Source organism: Procambarus clarkii, chromosome 27 (genome assembly GCF_040958095.1).
Source record: "Procambarus clarkii isolate CNS0578487 chromosome 27, FALCON_Pclarkii_2.0, whole genome shotgun sequence".
NCBI classification, from domain to species: domain Eukaryota; kingdom Metazoa; phylum Arthropoda; class Malacostraca; order Decapoda; family Cambaridae; genus Procambarus; species Procambarus clarkii.
The window spans coordinates 24,930,386-24,956,511 of NC_091176.1; the positions used below are offsets into that span (position 1 = coordinate 24,930,386).

Genomic DNA, 26,126 nt, shown 5'->3' on the forward strand with positions numbered 1-26,126 from the left:
AGAGGCGGGCTGAAAGAGCAAAGCTCAACCCCCGCAAACACAACTAGGTGAATACATACCTTGACAGGAAACTCATTCTCACTGTTAGGGGCATACAGAACAAGATTTTAAATAATAGTTTATATATTAATGATGGGTTTTATTTTCATAGCCAATAATTAGTAAAAATTATTAAGTTTACAAAAATATCTCTCTCGAATGTGACTTACTAATACCACTGATTGAAATCTTTTAAACTGAATATTGACCTAAAAAAACTGGGACTTGCTCAACAAGTAGGTGTACAGTACTATGTAATTTTTTTTTTTTTGAGAAATTTTTTTTTTAATTCACAATTTCAATACTCAGACTTCCATACATTTGAAGAGTATTCTTGACTAGATCTAGTCCACTGTCATATCAACATTACCAAGTGAAAATGCCAACGGTAGGTGAACAAACACTAACAGGAAACTTGACAGGGAATGATACTAGGCACAAACTTTACACAAGGCTCTACCCTGGAAACACAAACCGAAACTGTCTCTATTTTCCGCTTGTTACAACTTGTAATAACCTTGTTACATCTTGGCTTAACGTGTTTATGACGTATTAGAACGTTGTTACAACTTGCTATATTGGTTGTTATAACTGGTTAGGTGGTGTTAAATCTTGTTCGAACGTTGTACCAACGTCGTAGTTTCGGTGTGTGTTTGGGGGTAAGCTCTAAGCCGGCTCTAAGGGAGCCGGTCGGCCGAGCGGACAGCACGCTGGACTTGTGATCCTGTGGTCCTGGGTGCCGGCGAGAAACAATGGGCAGAGTTTCTTTCACTCTATGCCCCTGTTACCTAGCAGTAAAATAGGTACCTGGGTGTTAGTCAGCTGTCACGGGCTGCTTCCTTGGGGTGGCTGCTTCCTGGGGGTGGCTGCTTCCTGGGGGTGGCTGCTTCCTGGGGGTGGCTGCTTCCTGGGGGTGGAGGCCTGGTCGAGGACCGGGCCGCGGGGACACTAAAGCCCCGAAATCATCTCAAGATAACCTCAAGATCTCAAGATAAGGCAAAAATCATGCACAATTGCCAGTTGCCACTGGGACATTTAACATAATTCTTAGTCATATACTATAATATAATAGCATTTCAATATAACAAGTAGTCACTGCACTTGGTTACGTGCAGATGGCCATACCAAATCAGGGTTAACAAGTAAATGATAGTCGGCTCATATTGACCCAGCATGCCAAGTATTCCAATGTTTTTCTTGTTTTGAGTTATTTCTTGTTTCTTAGTGAATTTAGAACTGGTTTTCTACATTTAACACTTATATTTTCTCATGTTTTCCAGTCTTAGAATGTACTTGGAATTGTTAATTTATATATAGAATAGTACTCATTTATGTACTTTTAGAAGGGAACAATACTCCTGTGGTAAATACAGGTAGTTCTCTTGCTACGAATGAGTTACGTTTTGAGAATGTGTTCATAAAGCATTTGTTTATAACACGAAGTTGAATTTTACATAAGTGCAATGCTGTAAATGGGAGATGTGTTCCTAAACCTCCAAAAATCCTCACAAAATCAATATTTTTGGCACATATTATATAAAAAACACAGAAACACCTAAAGGAAACCCAGAAAACTAATAAGTATAGGGACCTAGAATATTGTTTCAGGTTCTTCCCAATAGACTCAATAGACCACAGACTCAGACACATATCAACACATATCTCTCAGGCAGCTATCCAAACTATCTTCTCCTCTCACCAGTCAGTCCGACAGATGTTGTGTCCATCATACACTCACTAAAAACCAAAGCTGGGAACATCAGTGAAATACCATCCATTATATACAAGAGCGCCTCCCACGCCCTTGCCCCACCTATAGCTCTGCTGTTCAACAAATCCCTCGAGTGTCATACCTTCCCTGATATCCTTAAAAAAGCAAGAGTAACACCAGTTCATAAAGGAGGTAATCCGGCAGACATAAACAATTATAGACCAATATCAAACCTACCCATACTATCAAAAATATTTGAAAAAATTATCTACAAACAGCTTTACTCCTACCTCGTAAAATTTGACATTCTTAGCCCCTGTCAGTTTGGCTTCCGCTCCCAAAAGAGTACCAACGATGCAATTATTAGTCTCCTTGATATAATTTACTCAGCCCTTGACAAAAATGAGTTTCCGATTGGACTCTTCATTGACCTGAGAAAGGCCTTTGATACTGTTAATCACAATTACCTGTTACGTAAATTCCATCATTATGGAATTCGAGGCCATACACTGGACTATATCCAATCCTATCTTAGTGATAGACACCAATGTGTAGCCATCAATAATATAACCTCTCCCACTCTACCAATAACCGTTGGAGTGCCACAGGGCAGCATTTTGGGACCTCTCTTATTTCTTACTTACATCAATGATCTGCCTAACATCTCTACTGATGATACTACCCTCATCTACTCTAACCCCAACCCACATACACTAAATAATGTTGTTAATAATGAACTAAAAACAGTCCACTTATGGATGTCAACCAACAAACTAACACTTAACATAGAAAAGACCTACTACATCTTATTTGGAAGTAAATCTACAAATGCAATTCAGCTTCAGATAGACAATGTAAACATTAGCAATAAAAATGATGGAAAGTTTCTTGGCCTATTCCTAGACAAGAGACTCAACTTCAGTACCCACATACAACACATAACTAAGAAAGTCTCTAAAACAGTTGGTATACTCTCCAAAATCAGATATTATGTACCTAACTCTGCTCTCATCTCTCTATATTATGCACTAATCTATCCCTATCTTAATTATGGTATCAGTGCATGGGGTTCAACCACTGCAAACCACCTCAAGTCCATCATTACCCAGCAAAAATCTGCTATCAGAATAATAACAAATTCTGCTTTCAGACAACACTCAGCCCCCTTGTTTAACTCCCTAAACATGCTAAACATAATCTCACTCCACAAATTCTCTTGTGTCAACTACATTTACAAAACCCTGTTCTTAAATGCAAATCCTGCTCTGAAACTCTCCCTGGACAGATGTAATAGGACCCATTATCACCACACCATAAATAAATATCTCTTTGATATCCCCAGAGTCAAACTTAATTTGTGTAAACACTCTATGCAAATAAAGGTACCCAGTCTATGGAACTCACTCTCTATTGAATTGAAAAGCTGTCCAACTTTTGCATCATTCAAAAACAATACTAAAAAGTACCTAATTTCATCTTCATAGTTTTTTACCTTTTACTTTAAAACTGCACTCTATCTATTGCTACCCTATCTCCCAATCTTTATGTACCCAATCTGAACATCTTTATCATTGCAATCATTGGTGTCTTCTTATATGTACTGTCAATCTGCTGTATGGTGTCTATTAATCTTGTTTAAATTACCAATCAAGCTGTCAATGTAATCAATCAGAGCTTTAATATACTTACTAATCTCTCTCATCTCATTTTTTTTTGTTTGTTTTCTTGCAATGTATTTGTTATCATTTTATTAATTCTGATAGAATTTACCTACTTAAAATTATCTGTTAGATTAAGGACCTGCCCGAAACGCTGCGCGCACTAGTGGCTTTACAAGAGTGCAATTACTGTACTATGCTATGTATTCTCACAAACCCAATGTACCTTCTTGTATATAAATAAATAAATAAATAAATAAATAAATAAATAGGCTCTGAGACCCTGGGCACCTGGGGTAAATGTGCACTTACGTTAAGTTCCTGAAGGAGGTGGGTGAGGAACTCATTAGGCAAAGTAGAGACTCTAGGGCAGCTATTTTCCTGTTCCAGTGCCACGGTGTTGCAATCCGGAGGGGGAAATGGTTGCTGTATCTTGGGCAAACACCCCACCTCCAAAGAGCTGGATGAGGTCTTCGAGCAATGATTGTTGTGTGTGTGTTTTCTGTCAGCTGTAACACAATGTAGCAAAAATGCAGCCTTGATTGATGGAGTTATCCTGCTTGTCAAAGTTAGCTGTTTTTAAAGAGTGAAGTGGTCTAATTACATGAATAAATAAATAAATACAAATGTCTGTGTGTACTTTATTGGAGGTCAGCCATTTTGTAACTTGTCTCTGGAGTAAACACCTCCCCATTCTCCTTCTATCACCAGCCCACAACCTCCATCCCACCAACAGGGTAAACATGATCTGTTTTTGTACAAATCATGTGATTTTGTGGGTCACTGAGGTCTTGTGAGAGCTGCCACTCTTAACAGTTGATATCTGATAGAAGATAGATGATATACGCATCTACCCAGAACATCACTCCCATAAAGACTGCCAATACTCCTCATATTGGGTTTCTACTGTGGTTTTTACAGGCACTGTGGTTTCTATTGAAGCCAACAGTGGTTTCTTTTGACTTCCTGACTTTCTCGTTGATTTCCTGGTGGTGACATAAATAAATAAATGCCACCACTTCCTGCACCTCTGTAAGGGGGACCAGGTTCTGGTGCTGGCCCGGAGCTTCATGCTCTATTCCCGAAGAGGGCCAAGTTCCTTTGGTCTTAATGGGCGGTTTCTTCTTTTCTGGCAAAGACATAGATTAAAACCTGGAAACTAAGGCTGGAGCGAAGTGATGACTTTGTGTTGAACAGTGTCATGCTACATCAGTACTAGTCAGCAGTGTTAACTTAAGTTACACTGATAGGTATATAAATTTTTATAAATGTCTTCTGTATTTATGAATAACTTAATATGCCTGTTACAGTACACAGTGGAGCCTCGAATGATGAGCGCCTCAATCTACGAACATTTTAAATAACGAGCTGGCCACTCAGCGAAAATCTGTCTCAATTGACGAGCTTTCGCTTGATTAATGAGAAAACCACATGGTTTTCCTCCAACGATGCAAATAAATGGGGGGTTTCGGGGGCTTTCGATGCAAACTTTATTTGCATCGAGTTTGTGGCGGCCGCCTCCCGGGTCAGCCCTGTCTTGTCCTTCTCTTCGGGTATGAAGCTCCAGGGATCCGTAGGGGCTCCCGACAGAAAACCAGCGTTGAATGTAATGAAACGCCATTTTCTGGCTGAGCCCCGAAGGCTCCCTGGCAACCCTCTCTTCCACCGGTCGGCCTTTTTTTCGCGTTGGTTGAAGCTTAGCTTCCAAACTGATACTAGGCAGCCGGCGCGGTTAGGTCCGGGGCTCCCCCTTCCCCCTCTCGGGGCAGGGAGGGCCGCGCGGACGAACAGCGCGGCAGTAAAGTGTGATGTTTGCTTGTTTCCTTGGGATTGTAGGGAGTTTCTACCTCTCTGTTCATTTTTTGTTTTAGTTTTTTACCATGTGGGGTTTGTTTTGTTATGCCTACCTTTCTGGGTGCCTAACCCTAGTCGATGGCAGATAAGGAAAACCCCAACCACAAGGGGATTTTCCAGGGCCATTGCTACCTGAAACCTCTCTGAAGGGGCCAGGTTCTGGCGCTGGTCTCTGGTAGGTCTGAACTCCTTAACTAATGTCCCGGGCTAATATAACATGCATTAGCCTGATAAGCTCCAGTAAGGCTCCGGGGCTCACCCAGAAAATGGCGTTTCATTACATTCAACGCTGGTTTTTTAATTATTTTCAATTTTCTTTTTATTTTTCATTTTTCTATAGAAAATGGAGCAGCCTACCTGACATACACTGAACGAACCTTTTTCTTTAAAAAAAATAAAAAGTAAAAAAATAATTGTACAAATTTGAAAAAAGAAAAATGTCATAAAGGTTTGTTCCATACAGGTCAGGTGGGCTGCTCCATTATTTAAAGAATTGAATATCATATTGATGTTTTTCGGTGGTAGAACGGATTAATTTTATTTCCATTATTTTAAATAAGGAAATTTGTTTTGAAAGAGGTGCGGTTTCACATGACGAGCTTGGTGCCAGAACAGATTAAATTCATAAATCGAGGTTCCACTGTACTTGTCTTGTATTTATAACTCTTTAAATTATGCACCAGGTTAGATATCATTTAGTGATTTATTTTCTTTACAGTCGTGCCTGGGATGAAAAGGTTGTAACATCAGCATGGTGGGTATGGGGTGACCAGGTGAGCAAGACCGCACCATCAGGAGAGTACCTCACTACAGGCGCCTTTATGGTTCGGGGTAAAAAGAACTTCCTTCCACCTTCACACCTTGTCTATGGTTTTGGGTTCCTCTTCAGACTAGAGGAAGAGTCCATATCTAGGTAAGAATTATTTTTCTGGGGGTAGCCCCGTTGGTTCCCCGGAGCTATCCAAGCTGAATGGATATGTAAATCTTTATGGCATCAGTCAATGCATGGAGTTCTTGCCTACCGGGGACCACGAGCCAGAACCTGCCCCTCTCTAGAGAGGCACGAGGAACAATGGCCTATAGAGACCCCCCCTCCCTTTGGTTGGGAGCATTCTATGTCTACCATCGACCGAGACAGGCACCCAGAAAGATAGACGCCCCAAAACAAACCTCTATTCTGGTAAAACTGTTGTGACTGAAGGCCGAACAAGTGGACAGAACTCCCCAAACAAAAATAAGCAAACTACCATGACATCATCATGTCTGCACACCCCCCTTTCCCCCCACTCCCCGTGGAGGGGGAAGAGGGAGCCCCAGACCCACCTGCCGGCGACCCAACCTTCAGTTCTTGGCTGATGCGAGTCTGGTGCGGTTGTGCCTCTGGCTCCAGTTTTTGTTTCAGTTCTGTGCCTTGGTCTGGTTTGGGATGCTTGTACCACTTTCTTGTTTCTTCCTCCGGTGGCTCTGCTCCGTCTGCGTTCCCGCCTTCATCTGTTTTTGAGGGGCTTCTGGATCACGGGGCAGTTGCTTAAGAGTTTGTGTGGGAGCCTGAACTTTGCCATGATGGTCTACCCACCAGGTCGGGTGTGACTTCGTTGGCTGTTCTGGTTCCTTCGGGAATGGCCCTTCCGCCTCTCTCACGATCGTTGGGTTCGGCCTTCGGGGGCTTTGTGTCGGTTGCTGTGTTGCCGGCTTCCTCTTCAGGTTTTTCGGGGTTCAGTGCCTTGGCGCCTACCCGAGCCCTCGCTCGATGTGTAGATGGACGCGTCGTCTCTTGGTTGGGGCTTTGTGACCAGTGCTCACCTGGTCGGTCAGGGGCGGTGGGGTCCGTCCTTCCATCGGGCTCACAGCACTGTACTGGAATTCGCGGTGGTGTGGTTTTCACTTTGGAGGGTTCAGGTCGCCCGTGAATTGACGATCTGGCTCCATTCGGACTGCTCCCCGGTGATTCATTGCCTGAACCAAGGGGGGATTTGATGCAGTCCTTGACTCTTTGGGGCTAGTCGCTTCAGGTGACTTGTCTGCTGAATTCCCGGGGTTTGGCTCTCGTGGCCATTCACATCCGGGTGGTGGGAGGGGTGTCCAACATCCTGGTAGACATCTTGTCCCAGTTCATTTTCCTGTCCACGGAATGGACGGTCAACGCCACCTCATTCAGTTGGCTCTGCCAGACGTTCGGGCGCCTAGAGATGGACCTCTTCTCATCGGCATGGTCGAGGCGTTTTCCGGTATATATGGTGCCCTTCTTCGACAGTGAGGCCATCGGGGTTGATGCCTTGCGGGGAGGACTGGTTGAGGTAAGGGTTCCTGTACCTCTTCCCCCCCCCCCTTTTCCCCGGTTCAGCTGTTGCTCCAGGTCCTGGCTCGCTTGGAGACTTACCAGAGGAGAGTAGTCCTCTTGGCCCCGTGGTGGCCAGCCCCACCTTGGTTTCAGACGCTGCTTGCTCGGTGTCCGAACCAGGAGGTTTTCCAGCGGCTTCTCCTTTTTCAGCAGTCTATCACCATCTGTATGGTGATCAGGTGGCTTCTTTGATGGTGTCCCACCTGCGGGCTTCGTCTCGGCAATAGTATGAAGTTTCCTGGCGGTCCTTCCAGTTCTTTTTGTCTCTTCGTCGCTAGTATTTTGCTTTTGGTTAAGGTTGTTTTGCCCTTTCTTTCGTGGCTGTTTCAGGACCGTCATCTTAGGCCGAATACTGTCACCTCGTATCGTGCGGCATTGGCCACGCCGCTGCAGCTTGCTTTCGGTATTGATGTTACTCTGCGCAGTTTTGCAAACTGTCTCGGGCATTGTTTCACCTTCGGCCTGCTCATGCACTGCCTGAGCTGTCCTGGTCTTCGAACAGAGTGCTCTCATATTTGTCTTCTCCTCGATTTGTTGTGGCCCTTTTGTTCAGGATTGTTTTTCTTGTTTTCTTGTTCGAGGTGTTTTTCTTGTTGGCATTGATTGGCCTCTAGGGGTCGGGTTGGGGAGCTTCATGCTCTCCTCCGGCCAGGGGTTTCTGCTCTTTTAGTCGAGGTTATAGGTGTGTTCATTTACAGCCATCTCCTTCTTTTCTGTCGAAGAATGAGAGTGCTGCTTTCCGGAGGGGTCCTTGGGCTGTTGATTCTTGGTTGGTCAGGCCAGTCACGTGTTGTGTCCGGTTGCGGCTTTATACCGTTATTTGTGCGCCACGGCCTCTGTGACCAGGGACGCACTTTGGATTGATCCTGTTTCCCCTTCTTTCCTGTTCTAGGGTTCGGGTTTCTCCAGTCGTCCACAGGGTTATTCGGTCTAGCCAGCCTGCAGTCTATCCCCCATGACGTTCGTAAGTTTACTGCGTTGTCTGCTGTCTTCAGTAACATGTCCTGGGCTGACATTCGGGCACAGGGTTTTTGGCAGTCAAACAGGGTCCTGGCTGCGTGCTACCTTGTAAATGTTCATTTGCCTAGTCAGGCCTGTGTCGCTTTGGGTCGGTGGTTGCAGCTTGTTGTCTCGACTTTGAGTTGAGGTGTGAGCAGCGACCGCTTCCCGGGTAAGTCCCTTTGGTTTTTATCTGTGGGTAGGTAGCTCCAGGGAGATGATGGGGCTCCCACAGAAATCCAGCGTTAAATGTAATGAAACGCCATTTTCTGGGTGAGACCAGAGGCTCTCCGGCAACCCGCCCCCCTTTTTCCTGGTCGGCAGTTTTTCGCGTGTTTTGACAACCAGCCTAGAACTGGAGGGTGGATCGTCGGTGCGGTGGGTCTGGGGCTTTCCCTTTTCCTTCCCGGGGAGGGGAGAAGCAGCGTAGTCATGCAGCATAGGTCGTGTGACGTCATGCTCGTTTGCTCATTTTCATTTGGGAAGTTCTGTCAACTCATTTGTCTATTTTAGTCGTTTTAACCAGAATAGGGGTTTCTTTTGAGGCGCTTACCTTTCTGGGTGCCTGGCCCGGTCGATGGCAGACATAGAATGCTCCAAATTCCATGTGTATTTCTATACGCATACCTCTCTGAGGGGGCCAGATTCTGGCTCATGATCCCCGGTAGGCCAAGAACTCCATTCACCCTGACTGATGCCAGAAAGTTATAAATATCCATTCAGCCTGGATAGCTCCAGAGAGCCTCCAGTGCTAACGCCATGCTCGTTAGCTCATTTTTATTTTGGGAGTTATGTCCACTAGTTCAGCTCTCAGTAGCAATTTCTTAACCAGAACAGGGGTTTGTTTTAGGATGCTTACCTTTCTGGGTGCCTGACCTGGTCGATGGCAAATATAGAATGCTTCCAACCACATTGGGGTATCTATAGGCCATTGCTCCTCGTGCCTCTCTGAGGGGGCCAGGTTCTGGCTCTTGGTCCCCAGTAGGCCTAAGAACTCTATACACATGACTGATTCCAAAGTCTGACATTAGCCATATCAGCCTGGATAGCTCTGGGGAGCCTTCGGGTCTCACCCAGAAAATGGCATTCATTACATTCAACACAGGTTTTTTAGTTAGGCACCACACATTTTGTAGGGATTCCTTGTCACTTTCAGTTGCTCTAAGCTTAGCTATTTGCATCTGTCAAAACCAGTCCAGCATGTGTGGCTGTGAAAGCAACCAAGGTGGTGCACAGAAGAGGGGGTGCTCATTTCATTCTACACTGTTCTGTATTTTTTAAGACATGCAGGGGAAAGAAGAGTTCGTTCACTGGAGGAAGATGAAGTTAAGGATGGTAAGAGCAACCTTTCAATAGCAGACCCAGATGACCACAGTGATCTAATTGAACAGGATGAAGAGGAGAAAGAAGCAGAGGATTCCAAAGGTATTGACATTGCCAAGGATGAATTATATTAATTTTGTATGTAGATTTTCTATTAGATATATTTATAGGGTTAAGTATTATTATTTTTAATTTGCCAAATATTTAGACATTTACTAAATAGTGAAAGTTGTGTAATCATTACACATGCTTTATGATTTTTGTCATGCTCAGCTCTTCTGGGAGGGCAGCTTCCCTACTGTAGCTCCCTGAGCTAGCACAGGGGGCTACCATGCCTTTGAGACCCATTCATTCCTATCAGGAGTCAGGGCTAGAATATGGATATCTCTGAGGTGAATGGAGCTTGAGGATCGGAGATCAACTAAAAAACAGGAAAAACTCCACCAGAAATTAAAAATGCACAATTAGTCAGTTTCTTGAAGGCAGTTAGTAAACCTGAGTAACCTTGGCAGTTAGTATTCTACCATTTATTCCATGTGCCTGTAATTTCCTTGCTAGTCTTTCATGTAGTACTTTGTCAAAAGCATTTTTAGTCCCTGTATGTTGGCAACGATAAATGAGGTTACTCTATTTAATGTATTTTGACATTGTTGCATTGTTGTAGTCTGTCATATTTGTAACTCTGTTTGGGTCTGTACTGGTAGCTGTGACTTTGGCATGTGTATGATTTGCTTTGCTGGTTCCAGTACCATGCATTACCTCTGTTCCACCTTTTGAAACTGCTTTCATCTGGCTCTAAACAAAAAATATTTGCCTCCTTAATTATTTTCCTGTTTGTTACTCTGTATTGTTCTGTGCCTTGCACATGAAAATCTGGGCAAGAGAGGTCATAGTATTTTCTTTCTTTAATTAAGGCTTTACACATGACTGGGTCTATCTCGCTATAAAAATAAATAAATAAATAAATAAATATATATATGCATATATATATATATATATATATATATATATATATATATATATATATATATATATATATATATATATATATATATATATATATAATGTCATATATATATATAACTAACTAAAGTAACTAAGTAACTCCTTTTTTGTAACAAAGTTTAAATAAAGTAAATATATATGTGTGTACATACTAAAGAATGTCATATATATATTATATATATATATATATATATGTCGTACCTAATAGCCAGAACGTACTTATCAGCCTACTATTCAAGGCCCGATTTGCCAAGTTTTAAGTAATAAGCCAAGTTTTCATTAATTAATGTTTTTTCGACTACTTAACCTACCTAACCTAACCTAACCTAACTTTTTCTGCTACCTAACCGAACCTAACCTATGAAGATAGGTTAGGTTAGGTTAGGTAGGGTTGGTTAGGTTCGGTCATATATCTACGTTAATTTTAACTCCATTAAAAAAAAATTGACCTCATACATAATGAAATGGGTAGCTTTATCATTTCGTAAGAAAAAAACTAGAGAAAACATATTAATTCATGAAAACTTGGCTTATTAGGCAAATCGGGCCTTGCATTGTAGGCTGATAAGTGCGTTCTGGCTAGGTACGACATATATATATATATATATATATATATATATATATATATATATATATATTATATATATATATATATATATATATATATATATATATATATATATATATATATATATATATATATATAATATATATATATATATAATATATATATATATATATATATATATATATATATATATATATATATATATATATATATATATATATATATATATATATATATATATTATATATATATAAATAAATAAATAAATAAATAAAAAATATGCGCGCATATGCATATGCATGTTGATCCAAAATTACATTTTTCCCTTCCCAAGTACAGTATTTATAAATCCCTTTACAGGTTTAATTTATGCCATAGTTTGATAATACTGATAAGAGTATAAACGTTTTGTTTTGTTGCTCCATTTCAGATGACTCTGAGAATGAAGAGACTTTTGGGGAAAATGAGCAAACAAGTGAAGAACAGAAATATAATGAATTAGAGGCAGAGGTAAAAGTGGATGAAAAAATAATAGAATTTCCAGATACGGTGGTTGACATAACCCACATTGGTGGTGATCAGTAAGTTTCTCGATTAGTTCCAGTTTTGTGTATTTTTCATGTAGAATTTATTTCATTTAACTTTCTGAGTATGGCTATTATCAAAATTGCCACTGTGGTTTTACTTGATTTCTGGGAGGACTCCCTTGATGGCTACTTGAAGCCATCACACGATTTCATCACTTCTTCATCTTCATCCCTGAGGCGCGTTGCGCACCACCAGTCGAGAGCCTCAAGGCACGTTGTGCAGTGCAGTGATTAACCCTTAAGCTGCTAAGGGGGTCCTGGGGAGATTTATACCCCTGTACGCAAGAAAAAAATTAAAAAAATTGTTTCGTCTAATAAAAATGTTAATTTGTTCCCTGAGCACAGGAAAAAAAATCATAGGTGACATATTTTGGGGCCCAATAGGCCGAGGAAGTCTGGCAAACTGTGAGCATTGACAGAGCAGTCGTCAGGGTCGGTCAGCGTCATTCGAACTGACAGGTGAGAGTTGCCACAAAGATGATATTACCTAATTATTTCAATGTCTCTGATTGATTTTTTCTTAGCTTTTTTGCAGTAGTATTATTCAATAGTGTGTATTGTGATATATTTATATAATAAAAGGGGTGAATCATCGCTATACTCAAAAGTATGATGTTCATATTAGTGATTCAATTATGTTCATAAAACAATAAACAAATAGCTTTGCTGTTATAACACTCTATACACAGTTTTTATATATAAGTATCTGCATGCTTTGTTTACCATAATGAACCACTAAGTTGGTATTGTGAGTCGAAAAGCAACGAGGAGTGACCGCCATACACAGCCAGCCATTCGTTGCCACTCCCTCAACAACGCCTCACTCGCCTAGTTTATCCTCCCACCATCCTGTGTTTTATTTTATTCACTATATACAGACATTATATATAAGTATCTACATGTTTTGTTCAACACAACTGTACAACTAGGCTGATATAGTTAGTTCAGGCACTAAGAGACGTCGCTACACACAGTCAGCTGGCGACTGCATCCCTCACACATTCAAGGTCACATGTACTAAATTTTTCCCCCAACAATACTGTATGCAGTGTTATTACACTATATACAAACATTATATATAAGTATCTACATGCTGTATGCACCATAACTGTGCACCTAAGCTTGTAGGGGTCCCAGAGAGCATAGTAGCCACCCTCTACACAGTTAGACAAGTCATGCAGACGACACCACCTCCGTCACCCAAATGGCTCCTCCTACCATAATCCTTTTGCTGTTATTACACTAATACACACATTATATACAAGTACAGTATTTACATTTGTAATTACCTAAGTGTAGTTACAGGATGAGAGCTACGCTCGTGGTGTCCCGTCTTCCCAGCACTCTTTGTCATATAGCGCTTTGAAACTACTGACAGTCTTGGCCTCCACCAACTTCTCACCTAACTTGTTCCAACCGTCTACCACTCTGCTTGTGAAAGTGAATTTTCTTATATTTCTTCATGTTTAGCTAGTTTAAATCTATGACCTCTTGTTCTTAAAGTTCCGGGTCTCGGGAAATCTTTCCTATCGATTTTATCAATTCCTGTTACTATTTTGTATGTAGTGATCATATCACCTCTTTTTCTTCTGTCTTCTAATTTTGGCATATTTAATGCCTCTAACCTCTCGTAGCTCTTGCCCTTCAGTTCTGGGAGCCACTTAGTAGCATGTCTTTGCACCTTTTCCAGTTTGTTGATGTGCTTCTTAAGATATGGGCACCACACACAACCACTGCATATTCTAGCTTTGGCCTAACAAAAGTCGTGAACAATTTCTTTAGTATATCGCCATCCATGTATTTAAAAGCAATTCTGAAGTTAGAAAGCGTGGCATAGGCTCCTCGCACAATATTCTTTATGTGGTCCTCAGGTGATAGTTTTCTATCTAGAACCACCCCTAAATCTCTCTCTTTATCAGAATTCTTTAAAGATTTCTCACATAATATATAGGTTGTGTGGGGTCTATGTTCTCCTATTCCACATTCCATAACATGGCATTTATTAACATTAAATTCCATTTGCCAAGTGGTGCTCCATATACTTATTTTGTCCAGGTCATCTTGAAGGGCATGACAATCATCTAAGTTTCTTATCCTTCTTATTATCTTAGCATCATCAGCAAACATGTTCATATAATTCTGTGTTCCATCTGGTAGATGTACTTGCCATCCTATGTCTGTCTTGTTAGTTCTCCGGGAGGCTCATGTGGGGTCTTCCTGGAAAGGTCTTGCCAGGGCTCGGAGGTTCTTCCTGTCATGGTACGCCAGTGGTAGGCCAGATTCAGGACAGGCACAGCCTCAGGTTCTGTGTTTTTCTGGTTGACACGGGGATTGCTCTGTGCACTGCTTAGGTTCTTGTAATGTGCTTCGGCCGTTTTGCGGTTTGTCTCATTGACAGGGTAATTGGGGGGAGGAGGCTTGCTCTGTTCGCTTTCGCCTGGTCCCACGATTTGTGGGCCTTTCGGGTCATTTCGTGCAGCCTGCGGTGGCATTGGGTGGCTCCTCCTCCTTCAGGGGGTTCGGGGTTGGCATGGCGGGCCTCTTCTCCTGCACTCTGTCAAGTCGTCTCGGAGTGGGTTCGCTTGGGCATGGTCGAAACGATCTCGTCCATCAGGTGGGTTTCTTATCTGGGAATCTCCCACAACTAAAGTTCGCTTAGGTACTTCCTTTACTCTCTGAGGGGCCTGTGCTTCGTTGCTCTTCGTTGCTTTCCCTTTCGCGAGATCCGCAGTCTCACCACAGCACTCGTCCTCCAATACGGCAAATGAATTAGAAGTTCTTAGGGTGTCTGTAGGCGGCTTTATCAAAGTCTTCTTAAGGCCCCTGTCCTTTACAACTTTCCAGGACGAGGTCTTTTTACTAATGGTCTCCTCCTTCGTTTCTTTTCGATGTTGTTTCAGCTGTCGTACCTCCTCCCGTGGAGAGTCCAACTCTGTCCTCAGGGCTCCAACTAGAGTCATTAGGTCCTTCACTACAACTTCCATATTGCTATGTTAATATAACTACACTCAGGAGCTCTGGCTAACACACCCTCTCACTGCGACTGTCTGCGCCTTTGTTGACTGCGCCTCACTGCGACTGGCTGCGCCTTAGGCACCTAGAAAGGTAGGCATAACAAAACAAACCCCACATGGTAAGAAACTAAAACAAAAAAGCGAACAGAGAGGTAGAAACTCCCTACAATCCCAAGGAAACAAGCAAACAAGCAATTATCACAATTTATTGACACGCCAATCGTCTGCACAGCCCTCCCCTCCCCGAGACGGGGAGGGGGGCCCCAGACCTCACCGCGCCGGCTGCCTTCAGTTCGTAAGCTAGTGTCAACCGGGATAGACGCTTCTCTGGTCTCAAATTCCTGGGCGGTGTTTGCCTTGTGTGACGTTCTCTGCTGTCTTTGTGTGTTGTGTGGTGGCCAGGAGTACCTTATCAGTGCCGGGGCTGCATGCGCTTAGGGGCTTCCTTCCCTAGGCGCCCTGTGAGTACAGTACTGCCCCTGCGTGTCAGGGTTATCTTCTCTGGGGCGTTCGGGAACCGCTCCAGTAGGGGTTCTTGCTGCTCGGAATTTGCCTCGCCCTTGGGGCCAGCTGGAGTTTGGGGCCCTTGTTTAACCTTGTGTAGGGAGTGGTGTTGTGCTGGTTAAGGCATCAAGGTGTTGAGCAACCTGCCACCTATGTGGCGACCAGTTCCTGTTGCCTCTGGGGACGGTGTACTTTTGCGGGGTTTTTCTTTTGTTTTGTTTTTGTTTGGCTGGTGGAGGTTCTGCCTCGTGGGTCTATAGTTCCCCTGATATTGTTTTGGTGGCCCTCTGTTAGGCCCCTGTGCTTGTACACGTCCCAGGGGTTTCAGTGATATCATCTACCCCTTGTTTTGTTTGGGTTTCTTAACCGGTTAGCAACACCTTGCCCGGGCTTCCCGTAATTGTTACCCTATGGGCCCTGGAAACCCCTGTCGGGGCTCGGTGGACCCACGGATGCGTCTCCCGAGTTCCAGCCTGCCTTGTGTGGGTTTGAAGGTTGCTGTGTACCCTTGTCTCAGGGTGACAGTCACCTGTTTTGCCTCTGTCATGCTGCTTGTTGGGTCAACGACACCTTTGACCCGGAGTCTTGCGAGTCGTGTTCTCTGCTTGTGCTCCAGTTTTACTCTGAAGATGTTCCTGTTAGGGTACAGGCAGCATCAGCATTGCATGTTAGGTTTAGGTTACTGCAAAGCGCTAGGTTGGTTTCCCACCCGGATGTCCCGAGGTTGCCCCATTTTGGTTTTCGGGACCTGGACCTGGGGGCGTTAGTTGCTTCGGCTTTGACTCCTTCCGCGCTTCCTGGTCCTTCTCCTGTGGTTCATCCTGCACCTCTCCCCCTGTGTCCGGCTCCAAAACGCCTGAGGGTTTCGGCTTTGGCACAGGGTTTAGTTGGTTATGAGGCTCGGGGCTGCCTCGGGGACTGCCCCATTAGGGTCGGGGATGGAGGTATTTGAGCCGGTTCCTCCTACCGAGGTGTCTGGGTTCCACCAGCAGATCCCCTTCTTGTCTGTTTTTCCCTTGGACTCTGCCTTTTCTTCAGGGGTTGAGGGTTTGGAGGATGGCTCTGCCCCGGGTCCCGACATGGGGGATCCTGGGGCTGGGGAGGAGTCAACCTGGGGACCTTGGGCCCTCTTTGACCCCACTTGGGTGCTTTTGCTTTCCTCGCGGGGCTTATTGTTGCAGGGGAAGGGGTTTTCTTACTCCCCTTCCCTGTATTTGTGTGGTTTGGGTTCGGCTCCTCCCCGGGTTCGGTTCCGGGCTCCTTTGGGTTCCTCGGCTCCGTCTTTCTAGAAGTTTTCTACTTCCCGTATCTCCGCGAAGGTGGCTCGGGAGGCTCTTGCTGCATACGTCTTGTGAGACCCGGGTTATACCTCTGCGATGGATCCGTCTTCTTTTGAGTTCGGTTCTTCTACCCGTTTTTGGATGCATTTGGTGGTTTCGAAGTCTTCCTGGCTGGCAGACTGCCCTTTCTTTTCATTGGGTGTGTGGCATGGGTTCTGTCGGACCCGCACACTTGATTGGCGTGAAACTTCTACTTTTATGCAGGTTTACCTGGGAGGGGGGGGGCGAGTTTGAGCACCTTAATGCGTGCTTGTTCGCTCCCGTGCTTTCTCGGGATGTTGGCCTTTTCCAGCTTCCCGTGCAGGTTCCTCTTCTTTTAGCTTCGTTGGGTGCGGAGAATTTGCGCGCCCGTGGGCATTGGGCGCCTAGCCAGCTGTAAGCTTTCTCATGCTATGTTTCACCTCCGGCCTGCTCATGCGCCGCCTGAGCCATCCTGGTCCTTGGACAGGGTGCTCTCCTATCTTTCCTCTCCTCGGTTTGTGGTGGCCCCTTCAGTTCCAGGTTGTTTTTCCAAGGCTTTGTTTTTGTTGGCATTGGCCTCTGGGGGCTAGGTAGGGGAGCTTAGTGCTCTCCTCCGGCGCAGGGGTTTCTGCTCTTTTGGTCCTGGGGGTAGGTTTGTCCGTTTGAAGCCTTCTCCTTCTTTCTGGTGAAGAACGAGACGGCTGCTTTCCGGAGGGGTCAGTGGGTCATTGATGCTTGGTTGGTTCGGAAGGGGGTGCATCATGTGTTGTGTCCGGTTGCGGCTCTTCGCCGTTACCTGCGTGCTTCAGCTGGAGTGGCTGGGGATGCACTTTGGGTTGATCCGGTTTCCCTCGTTCCCTGTTCCAGGGCTCGGGTTTCCCAGGTTGTCCGCAGGGTTATTAAGTCTAGCCAGCCTGCTGTCTATCCTCGTGCCCATGACGTTCGGAAGTTTGCAGCTTTGGCTGCCGTGTTTGGTAACATGTCTTGGGCTCATATTCGGGCACGTGGATTTTGCAGGTCAGACAGGGTGCTGGCCGCCCGTTATTTGGTGAACGTACCTGCTTCTGGGGGTTCTTGTGTTGCTTTGGGTCGCAGGTTGCAGCCAGTTGTCTCGACTTCGCGTTGAGGAGTTTGTGGCCGCTTACTTCCGGGTCAATCCCTTTTTTTCTTCTCTTTGAGTATGTGGCTCCAGAGAGCCGTAGGGGTTCCCTACAGAAAACCAGCGTTGAATGTAATGAAACGCCATTTTCTGGGTGAGCCCCGGAGGCTTCCTGGCTACCCTCCCTCCTATCCGATCGGCGGGTATTTTTCAAGTGGGTTGAAGCCTAGTTTCTGAACTGAAGGCAGCCGGGCGCGGTGAGGTCCAGGGCCCCCCCTCCCCCTCTCGGGGAAGGGAGGGGTGGGCTGCGCGGACGACTGGCGCGGCAGTAAATTGTGATAATTGCTTGTTTGCTTGTTTCCTTGGGATTGTAGGGAGTTTCTACCTCTGTTCGTTTTTTTGTTTTAGTTTCTTACCATGTCGGGTTTGTTTTGTTATGCCTACCTTTCTGGGTGCCTAACCCCGGTTGATGGCAGATAAGGAAAGCCCCCAATCATATGGGGTTTTCCAGGGCCATTGCTCCCTGAAACCTCTCTGAAGGGGCCAGGTTCTGGTGCTGGTCCCTGGTAGGTCTGAACTCCATAGCTAATGTCCTGGTCTAACATAACATACATTAGCCCGATAAGCTCCAGGGAGCCTCCGGGGCTCACCCAGACAATTGGCGTTTCATTACATTCAACGCTGGTTTTTTCCAGGTTTTCCATCCGTGCACGAACAGTCTCTTCAACATCACACTTATCCATGCAGTCTGGGGGAACTGGAGGGGAGGAGGATAATGCAGTTGTGTATCTTGGAGATGACCAGCCTGTTATCATCAATAAGGGAAATAATTCTACTAACAAATTCAATAAAGGTGAGAAAATAAGTACTGTATTGCACAAGGACATTAAAATTCATTACACAGAAAAATCACATTAACGTGATATATCAATGAACAAATCCAAACAGGAGCCTTGATGAGTTTGAACCTATGCGCTGGGTGTTCCAGGTTCACTCTAGTTGACTGCACCACAACATGGTCAAAAGAATTGCAACCTGGAGAACAAATGCACCCACAAGGGTCCCAAGGCTTCCACTGAAGCCTAACCAGGGTTTCATACAATTCCCCCATGCACTCGGGCTCTGTCAACCAATAATTCTACCCCTGACTACCTCTCTTCAAGCTTGTGGGATTTGTCCCTTATCAAAGATCCTGTTGGATTTGTTCATTGATTTATCATGTTAATGTGATTTCTCTGTGTATTGAAGTTAGAGGTAGAATTACTGATTGACAGAGCCCAAGTATATGGAGGACTTGTGTGAAACCCCGGTTAGGCTTCAGTGGAAGCTTCGGGATCCGTGTGGGTGCAGTTGTACTTCAGGATGCAATTCTTTTGACCATGTTGTGGTGCAGTCGACTAGTGCATGCCTGGGAACACCTAGTGCATAGGTTCGAACACTCATCAAGGCTTCTGTTGGATTTGTTCATTAAAATTTATATACAAACTTGTTACCTGCTTGATGGGGTTCTAGGAGTTCTTCTACTCCCCAAACCCGGCCCAAGGCCAGGCTCCAAGTTCCAAGGAACTTGGCAGAACCCAAGCTCCTTGAGTTTTTGGCCACTTTTTGTGTGCTGGGGTGTTTTGTCTCCCTTTGTTTACCGTAGGGTAAGGGGCAGTTTGCACTGGTAGGGGTGCAGGGCACTGCGTAGCTTGTTTTCACCATTCAAAGCGGCCGGCTCTGTTCCGCCTGCGTACGCTGTCCTCTTGCGGGGTTTTCTTTTTCTTTTTGTCTGTCTGCCTGGTGGGGTGGGGTCTGCCTTGGTTCTTGCCTCGTGTTCCGAGTACTCTTCCTTCTTCCGGTGGTTCCCCCTGCTAGGTCCCTGTGAGTGTATACGTCTCAGGGGTTCAGTTTTTAGAAAGTTGTTTGGTATACTTGGGTGCCGGTTAGCAATACCCTGCCTGGGATTACCTGGGTGGGAGTTATGTTAAATGCTCAGGACCCTGGGAATCCCGTTAGGGGCGCGTGGGTCCAATGGATGTGTGTCCGGAGTACCCCCTCGTTTCAAGCGAGTTTGAGGGTTGCTCGGTCCCCTTGACTCAGGGTGACCCTCACGGTTTTGCCTCCATCTGCTGCCTGTGGGGTTGGTGGCACCTTCAACCCAGAGTCCTGCGAGTTTCGTTGCTTGTTTGTGACTCGGTTACCCGGTCTTATGCTGATAATGCGGGTACAGGAAGCGCGGGCGTTGCACGTTTAGTTCAGGTGGTGGCAACGCTCTGGGTTGTTTGCTCCCTGGAAGCCCCAAGGCTGCCCCGTTTTAGATTGTTGTGACAGGGCTTGGGGGTGTTGGTTGCTTCAGTTGTGTTCCTTCCTCGCCCCCTTGTTTTTCCCCTGTTGTGGTTTAGTCTGGTTCCCCCCATCCTCCCTGCACCTGGTTCCTTTCCGTCTTTGGGCTCGGGGTCAGGGCAGGGTTTCGAGGGTCTTGAGTCTCGGGCGGTCTCGGGGGTTTCCCCTTCCGGGATAGCGAAGGAGGCATTTGAGCCTGTCCCTCCAGCCGGGTTGTATGAGTCTGCCAGTGGTAGACTTCCTTCAAGGTTCCCCTTCCTTGGTAACTTCCGGCTGCCCCGGCCTTTTTTTTTTTGAGGCTGGGGCTTTGGTGGGTCAGCTCGGCCCCGGGGCCTGCCATGGAGGTTCCTGGGGTTGGGAAGGAGCTGACTGGGGGGGGGGGGCCTCGGGCCCCGTTAGACCCCGCCAGGGTTTTCTACCCTCTGTGTGGGGCTTGCGGTTGTAGGGAGTTGGGTTTTTCCTTCCCCCCTATGCGTACGAGTTTTTGGGAGTTGGCCCCTTCCCGGGTTCGAATCCTAGTCCCTTCGGGTCCGTTCGGTTCCGTCCTATGCCCCCAGAAAACCAGCATTGAATGTAATGAAACGCCATTTTCTTGGTGAGACTCGGAGGCTCCCCGGCAACCCTCCCTCTGCCCTGTCGGCAGTTTTACGGGTGTTTTGATGTCCAGCTTCAGAACTGAGAGGTGGATTGCTGGCGCGTGGGTCTGGGGCTCCCCCTCTTCCCTACCGGGGAGGGGGGAGCTGCGCAGACAGCGGCGCGGCAACGTGTGACGTCATACTCGTTTGCCCGTTTCTGTTTGGGGAGTTCTATGCACTTGTTCGGCTTTTCGTCACAATTTTCACCAGAATATGGGTTTGTTTTGGGAACACTTACCTTTCTGGGTGCCTGACCCGGCCGATGGCAGACATAGAATACTTTCTACCACATGGGAGTTTCTATAGGCCATTGCTCCTCGTGCCTCTTCTGAGGGAGCCAGGTTCTGGTTCATGGTCCCAGGTAGGCCCACAGTACTACATACACATGACTGATGCCAAAGTCTAACATTAACATATCAGCCTGAATAGCTCTGGGGAGCCGACGGGGCTCCTCCCCAGAAAATGGCGTTTCATTACATTCAACGCTGTTTTTTTCAGTGGGATGGCAGTGTCACCTGCTCTGTGTGCCTCTGTGAGGGGCACAGATTCTGGCTCTGGTTCCCGGTAGGCCAAACAGGACTCTGCGGCTGATGTGACCTAGTAGTTGTGAGCCATCACAACATGATAGCTCCTGGGAGCCACAAAGTGCTCACCCAAAAAGTATTTCTACATTAAATTATCTTTTTTTTAAGCACATTCATGCTTTTCATTTGAGATTCAATAAGTATCTGAAATTAATCCTTTTAATTTGACAGGTAAAGTAAGAGACAATAAATCAAACTCCAGGGTTGAACATAAACCAGTTGAACACCAAAATGCAAAAGAGCAAAAATGTGAACAAGATATAGATAACAAGAGTGGTGTGCCCAAGCGTGGGCAGAGAAGCAAGATAAAAAAGATGAAAAAATACCGTGATCAGGATGAAGAAGAACGCAAAATGAGAATGTTATTATTGCAGGTGAGACACTTCAGTATTAAATTGAGTATACAGTATAAGAATAGTAATGCAGGTTATCTTTCAGATAATATATTCACATAAGTTTTCAGTTTAATCTAACGTGTAATATTACATCCTATGGTAATTGTTATGTGTTGTACTAATTTTTATTTATGAACTTGTAAAATATTTATTACTTTGCAATATGTCAATCAAAAAGCTTGTATGGGGAAGTAACAGTCATTGTAGATGTTATTATGGCGTGAAAGCAACTAGTCTTCAAGTATCTCTTGCAGTCCTGCATCAGATGTAAAGTGAGTACAAAGTTGATAGGGATTGAGAAGCTTGTGAAATGGTACAAAAAAGCAAACCAACAAAATCATTAGACAAAGTGTGAGTAAAAGACAAAGGGAGAGGGAACATGCTCTTGAAAATCATATATACTGTACTGTACTAATGCAGAGGGAGTGAGATACAATGGAACCCCGGGTTACGAACGTCCCTGGTTACGAGTTTTTCGGGTTACGAACAGGATTTGATCGGAAAATTTGAATACGAGCGTTGCATCGGGTAACGAGTGTGTTGATACACGTACGAGCTGACCTAGCACCTGGTGGCATGGCGATCACCCCTCAGTTCACCCTTGCCTCGCGCCCAAGGGTTCTCAAAATGTATGGTGTGCAGAAAAACCAAATGTGTGTGATGTGGAGGGGCTAATAATAAGGCATGGCTGACTAGGATTTTTTCTGTGGGGAGCCCCTACGGCTCCCTGGAGCTTATCGGGCTAATGTATGTTATGTTAGACAGGGACATTAGCTATGAAGTTCAGACCTATCAGGAACCAGCACCAGAACTTGGCCCTTTCAGAGAGGTTTCAGGGAGCAATGGCCCTGGAAAACCCCATATGGTGGGGGTTTTTTGGGTAGTCTGGAACAGATTAATTCATGTCCCATTATTTCTTATGGGGAAATTAGCTTCGGTTTACAAGTTTTCGGGTTACGAGCTGTCTCCAGGAATGGATTAAACTCTTAAACCGAGGTATCCCTGTAAAAGAATACTGGAGCTAAATGATATAATAGAGCTCAAGATGCTAGATATTTCTTGGGGGAGCCTCTTCAGTTCACCGGAGCTTATCCAGGCTGATATGCTAATGTCAAACTTTGGCATCAGTAATGTGTATGGAGTTATATGGGCCTACCAGGGACCACGAGCCAGAACCTGGCTCCCTCAGAGAGGCAAGGGAAGCAATGGCCTATAGAAATCCCCGTGTGGTTGGAAGCATTCTGTGTCTGCCATCAACTGGGTCAGGCACCCAGAAAGGTAAGCGTCCCAAAACAAACCCCTATTCTGGTGAAAATTGCTACCACAAGCCGAACAAGTGGATAGAACTCCCCTAAAAGAAACAAGCAAAAAGGAAAAGGAAAGGAATAGAAAAACTGACTTCGGAAGCGTATCAAGTCAGTTTTTGTACTGTACCTAGATATTGAGCCATTCCTCTACGGGAATGGTTCCCGAACGCCCCAGGAAAGATAACTCTGTCACGCAGGGGCAATATTCACTGGGTGCTTAGGGAAGGAAGCCCCTAAGCGCATACAGCCCTGGTACTGATCAGGAACACCTGGCCACCGCACAACACAACACACGGCAGTGAACGCCACACAAGGCAAACACCGCCTAGGAAACTGAGGCCAGAGAAGCGTCTATCCCGGTTGACAGTAGCTTACGAACTGATGCTAGGCAGCTGGCGCGGTGAGGTCCGGGGCTTCCCCCTTCCCCTCTCAGGGCGGGGAGGGCTGCGCGAATGATCGGCGCGGCAGTAAAGTGTGATGTTTGCTTGTTTCCTTGGGATTGTAGGGAGTTTCTACCTCTCTGTTTGGTTTTTTGTTTTAGTTTTTTACCATGTGGGGTTTGTTTTGTTATGCCTATCTTTCTGGGTGCCTAACCCCAGTCGATGGCAGATAAGGAAAACCCCAACCACAAGGGGGTGTTCCAGGGCCATTGCTCCCTGAAACCTCTCTGAAGGTGCCAGGTTCTGGTGCTGGTCCCTGGTAGGTCTGAACTCCTTAGCTAATGTCCTGGTCTTATATAACATACATTAGCCCGACAAGCTCCAGGGAGCCTCCGGGGCTCACCCAGAAAATGGCGTTTCATTACATTCAACGCTGGTTTTTTGTAACATAAAGATAATATTTTAAATGAAGTATTCAGGGGTGGCTACTCAATTTTGAGATGACAGAAAAATAGGAAAAGGTGGAAGTATTGCTGTGCTGATGAAAGAACATTTGAAGGTAAGAGAATTAATAATGGACAACCCACAAGAAGTTGATATAATGGCACAATTTTAAGTTATATTGCAGTGTCTTCTTAATGTGATCTAATTATTGTTTTGGCTGAAACATATTGTGCAATTTTTTTGTAATCCAGTTACTGTACCTTATTTTCTAGTCGGCAGGCAACAACAAGGATAAAAATAAAAGTAAAGCTGGCAAGAAAGGTGGTAAAGAAATTAAAGGAAAAGGAAAAGAAACAAAACTAAACATTAAAGCAGAAGCAAGTAGCCAGCCCGGCAAGGAGAGTCAAACACCCATTACACACCAGCATCACTTGGAGAATGATGGCATCCAACCCAAAAAGCAAGATAATCAGGAGGAGGAGGATGAGGAGGAGGAGGCATCACAGGTTCTCTCTTTATTATTTCTTCTGACCTGTAATTAGGAAGGATGTTAGATGTGTTAGTTAATACTATAATTATAAATTTGTAGTGGCAAATGAATGGTAAATTTGGAGTCTTAGTAGAAATAAGGGGTCCTGGTAGTATAGATGGGTTCATTCTCAACTCACAATTGAGAATTCTGAGTTTGAATTCTGATGGGACAGAAATGGTTGGGTGTGTTTCCTATCACCTAATGGCCCTGTCCACTTAGCAGTAAATAGGTACCCAGAAGTTAGTCAGCTTGTTGTGGGGTTGCATCCTGGGAAGGGTCAGTAGTTCAATCCTGGAGGGGGGAGGGGGGAATCCTGGATATAAGCCTAACATGTACTGTACATACAAACTGGCAACCTGTCCCCCTACACAATGAATTATTGGCTTATAGAAGCCAAACATATCTTAGTCTGCTTTAGCAGCTACAATCTTTTCAAAGAAGTGAGTGAATACATGTTGAGCTTAGTAATCAAGTTTTTGATGTTGTTAAAGGTTATGCCAATGGAAAATTTAGATTTAACCCTGTACACATGCTTATCATATATGTACAGCATAGGCACACCCATATAATCCAGATTATATTTTTCCAGACCCAATCCTGATTTGCATGGAAGTCAGGTTTTCAAAAGATCAGTACAGTACCCATTTAGGGCAATTGTCACCAAATTGTTTGGATTTTTCTTATATGAAGTGAAATTGAAATAAGTTTATTGAGGTAAAATACACACAAAGGGATGAGGTAGCTCGAGCTATTCTCACCCCATTCAGTACATTGTGTTAATACATACATATAAACACATCACAAACAATAAACATATTACCAAACATTCTGAGAGATAAACATCTACATTTCCTCCTTTACACAAGTAGTATGGTACCAGACGTACACAAATACTTTTATGACTTAGGTATACTAGGAGCCGGTCGGCCGAGCGGACAGCACGCTGGACTTGTGATCCTGTGGTCCTGGGTTCGATCCCAGGCGCCGGCGAGAAACAATGGGCAGAGTTTCTTTCACCCTATGCCCCTGTTACCTAGCAGTAAAATAGGTACCTGGGTGTTAGTCAGCTGTCACGAGCTGCTTCCTGGGGGTGGAGGCCTGGCCTAGGACCGGGCCGCAGGGACACTAAGAAGCCCCGAAATCATCTCAAGATAACCTCAAGATATACTGTATAGACAATTTGCAAGAGACATGCCAATAATTCAACAAAAAATTACAGTCTTGGTGCAAAATTCTCAACCTTTCCGTTGTGACACATCCAGGCTATTTGTTCAGGAACAGTCCTTATCTCAGTGTTTCTATATACATTAATCAAGGGACAATCAAGAACATAATGGGCAAGGGTGTGAGATCTTAACATACCACATAGTTTACACTTCGTGTCATTATCATGAACACCTATCCCATATTCCCAGTAATATTTGTACCCAAGCCTGAGCCGTATGTACACAGTCACTCCTAGCATTTCTCCTTTTGCCATAAGTGAAATGGGTGTTTTGACTCACATACATGTAGTGTTGC

General features: G+C 44.9%; 1 protein-coding gene across 5 annotated transcripts in view; it reads left to right on the forward strand.

The window, feature by feature from the left end:
- Window positions 1–26,126, forward strand: part of Clbn (Nuclear export mediator factor NEMF homolog Clbn) — a 67,839-nt gene that overhangs the window by 37,688 nt on the left and 4,025 nt on the right. For 4 of the 5 annotated variants that reach the window (XM_045749165.2, XM_045749166.2, XM_045749167.2 and 1 more), the window contains exons 13-18: window positions 5,981–6,175; window positions 9,885–10,027; window positions 11,929–12,079; window positions 18,699–18,856; window positions 21,719–21,921; window positions 24,346–24,579. In XM_045749165.2, coding sequence (XP_045605121.2) covers window positions 5,981–6,175; window positions 9,885–10,027; window positions 11,929–12,079; window positions 18,699–18,856; window positions 21,719–21,921; window positions 24,346–24,579 — 1,084 coding nt within the window. The remainder of the gene's footprint in view (window positions 1–5,980; window positions 6,176–9,884; window positions 10,028–11,928; window positions 12,080–18,698; window positions 18,857–21,718; window positions 21,922–24,345; window positions 24,580–26,126) is intronic. The other variant, XM_069332447.1, reaches the window with a different exon arrangement.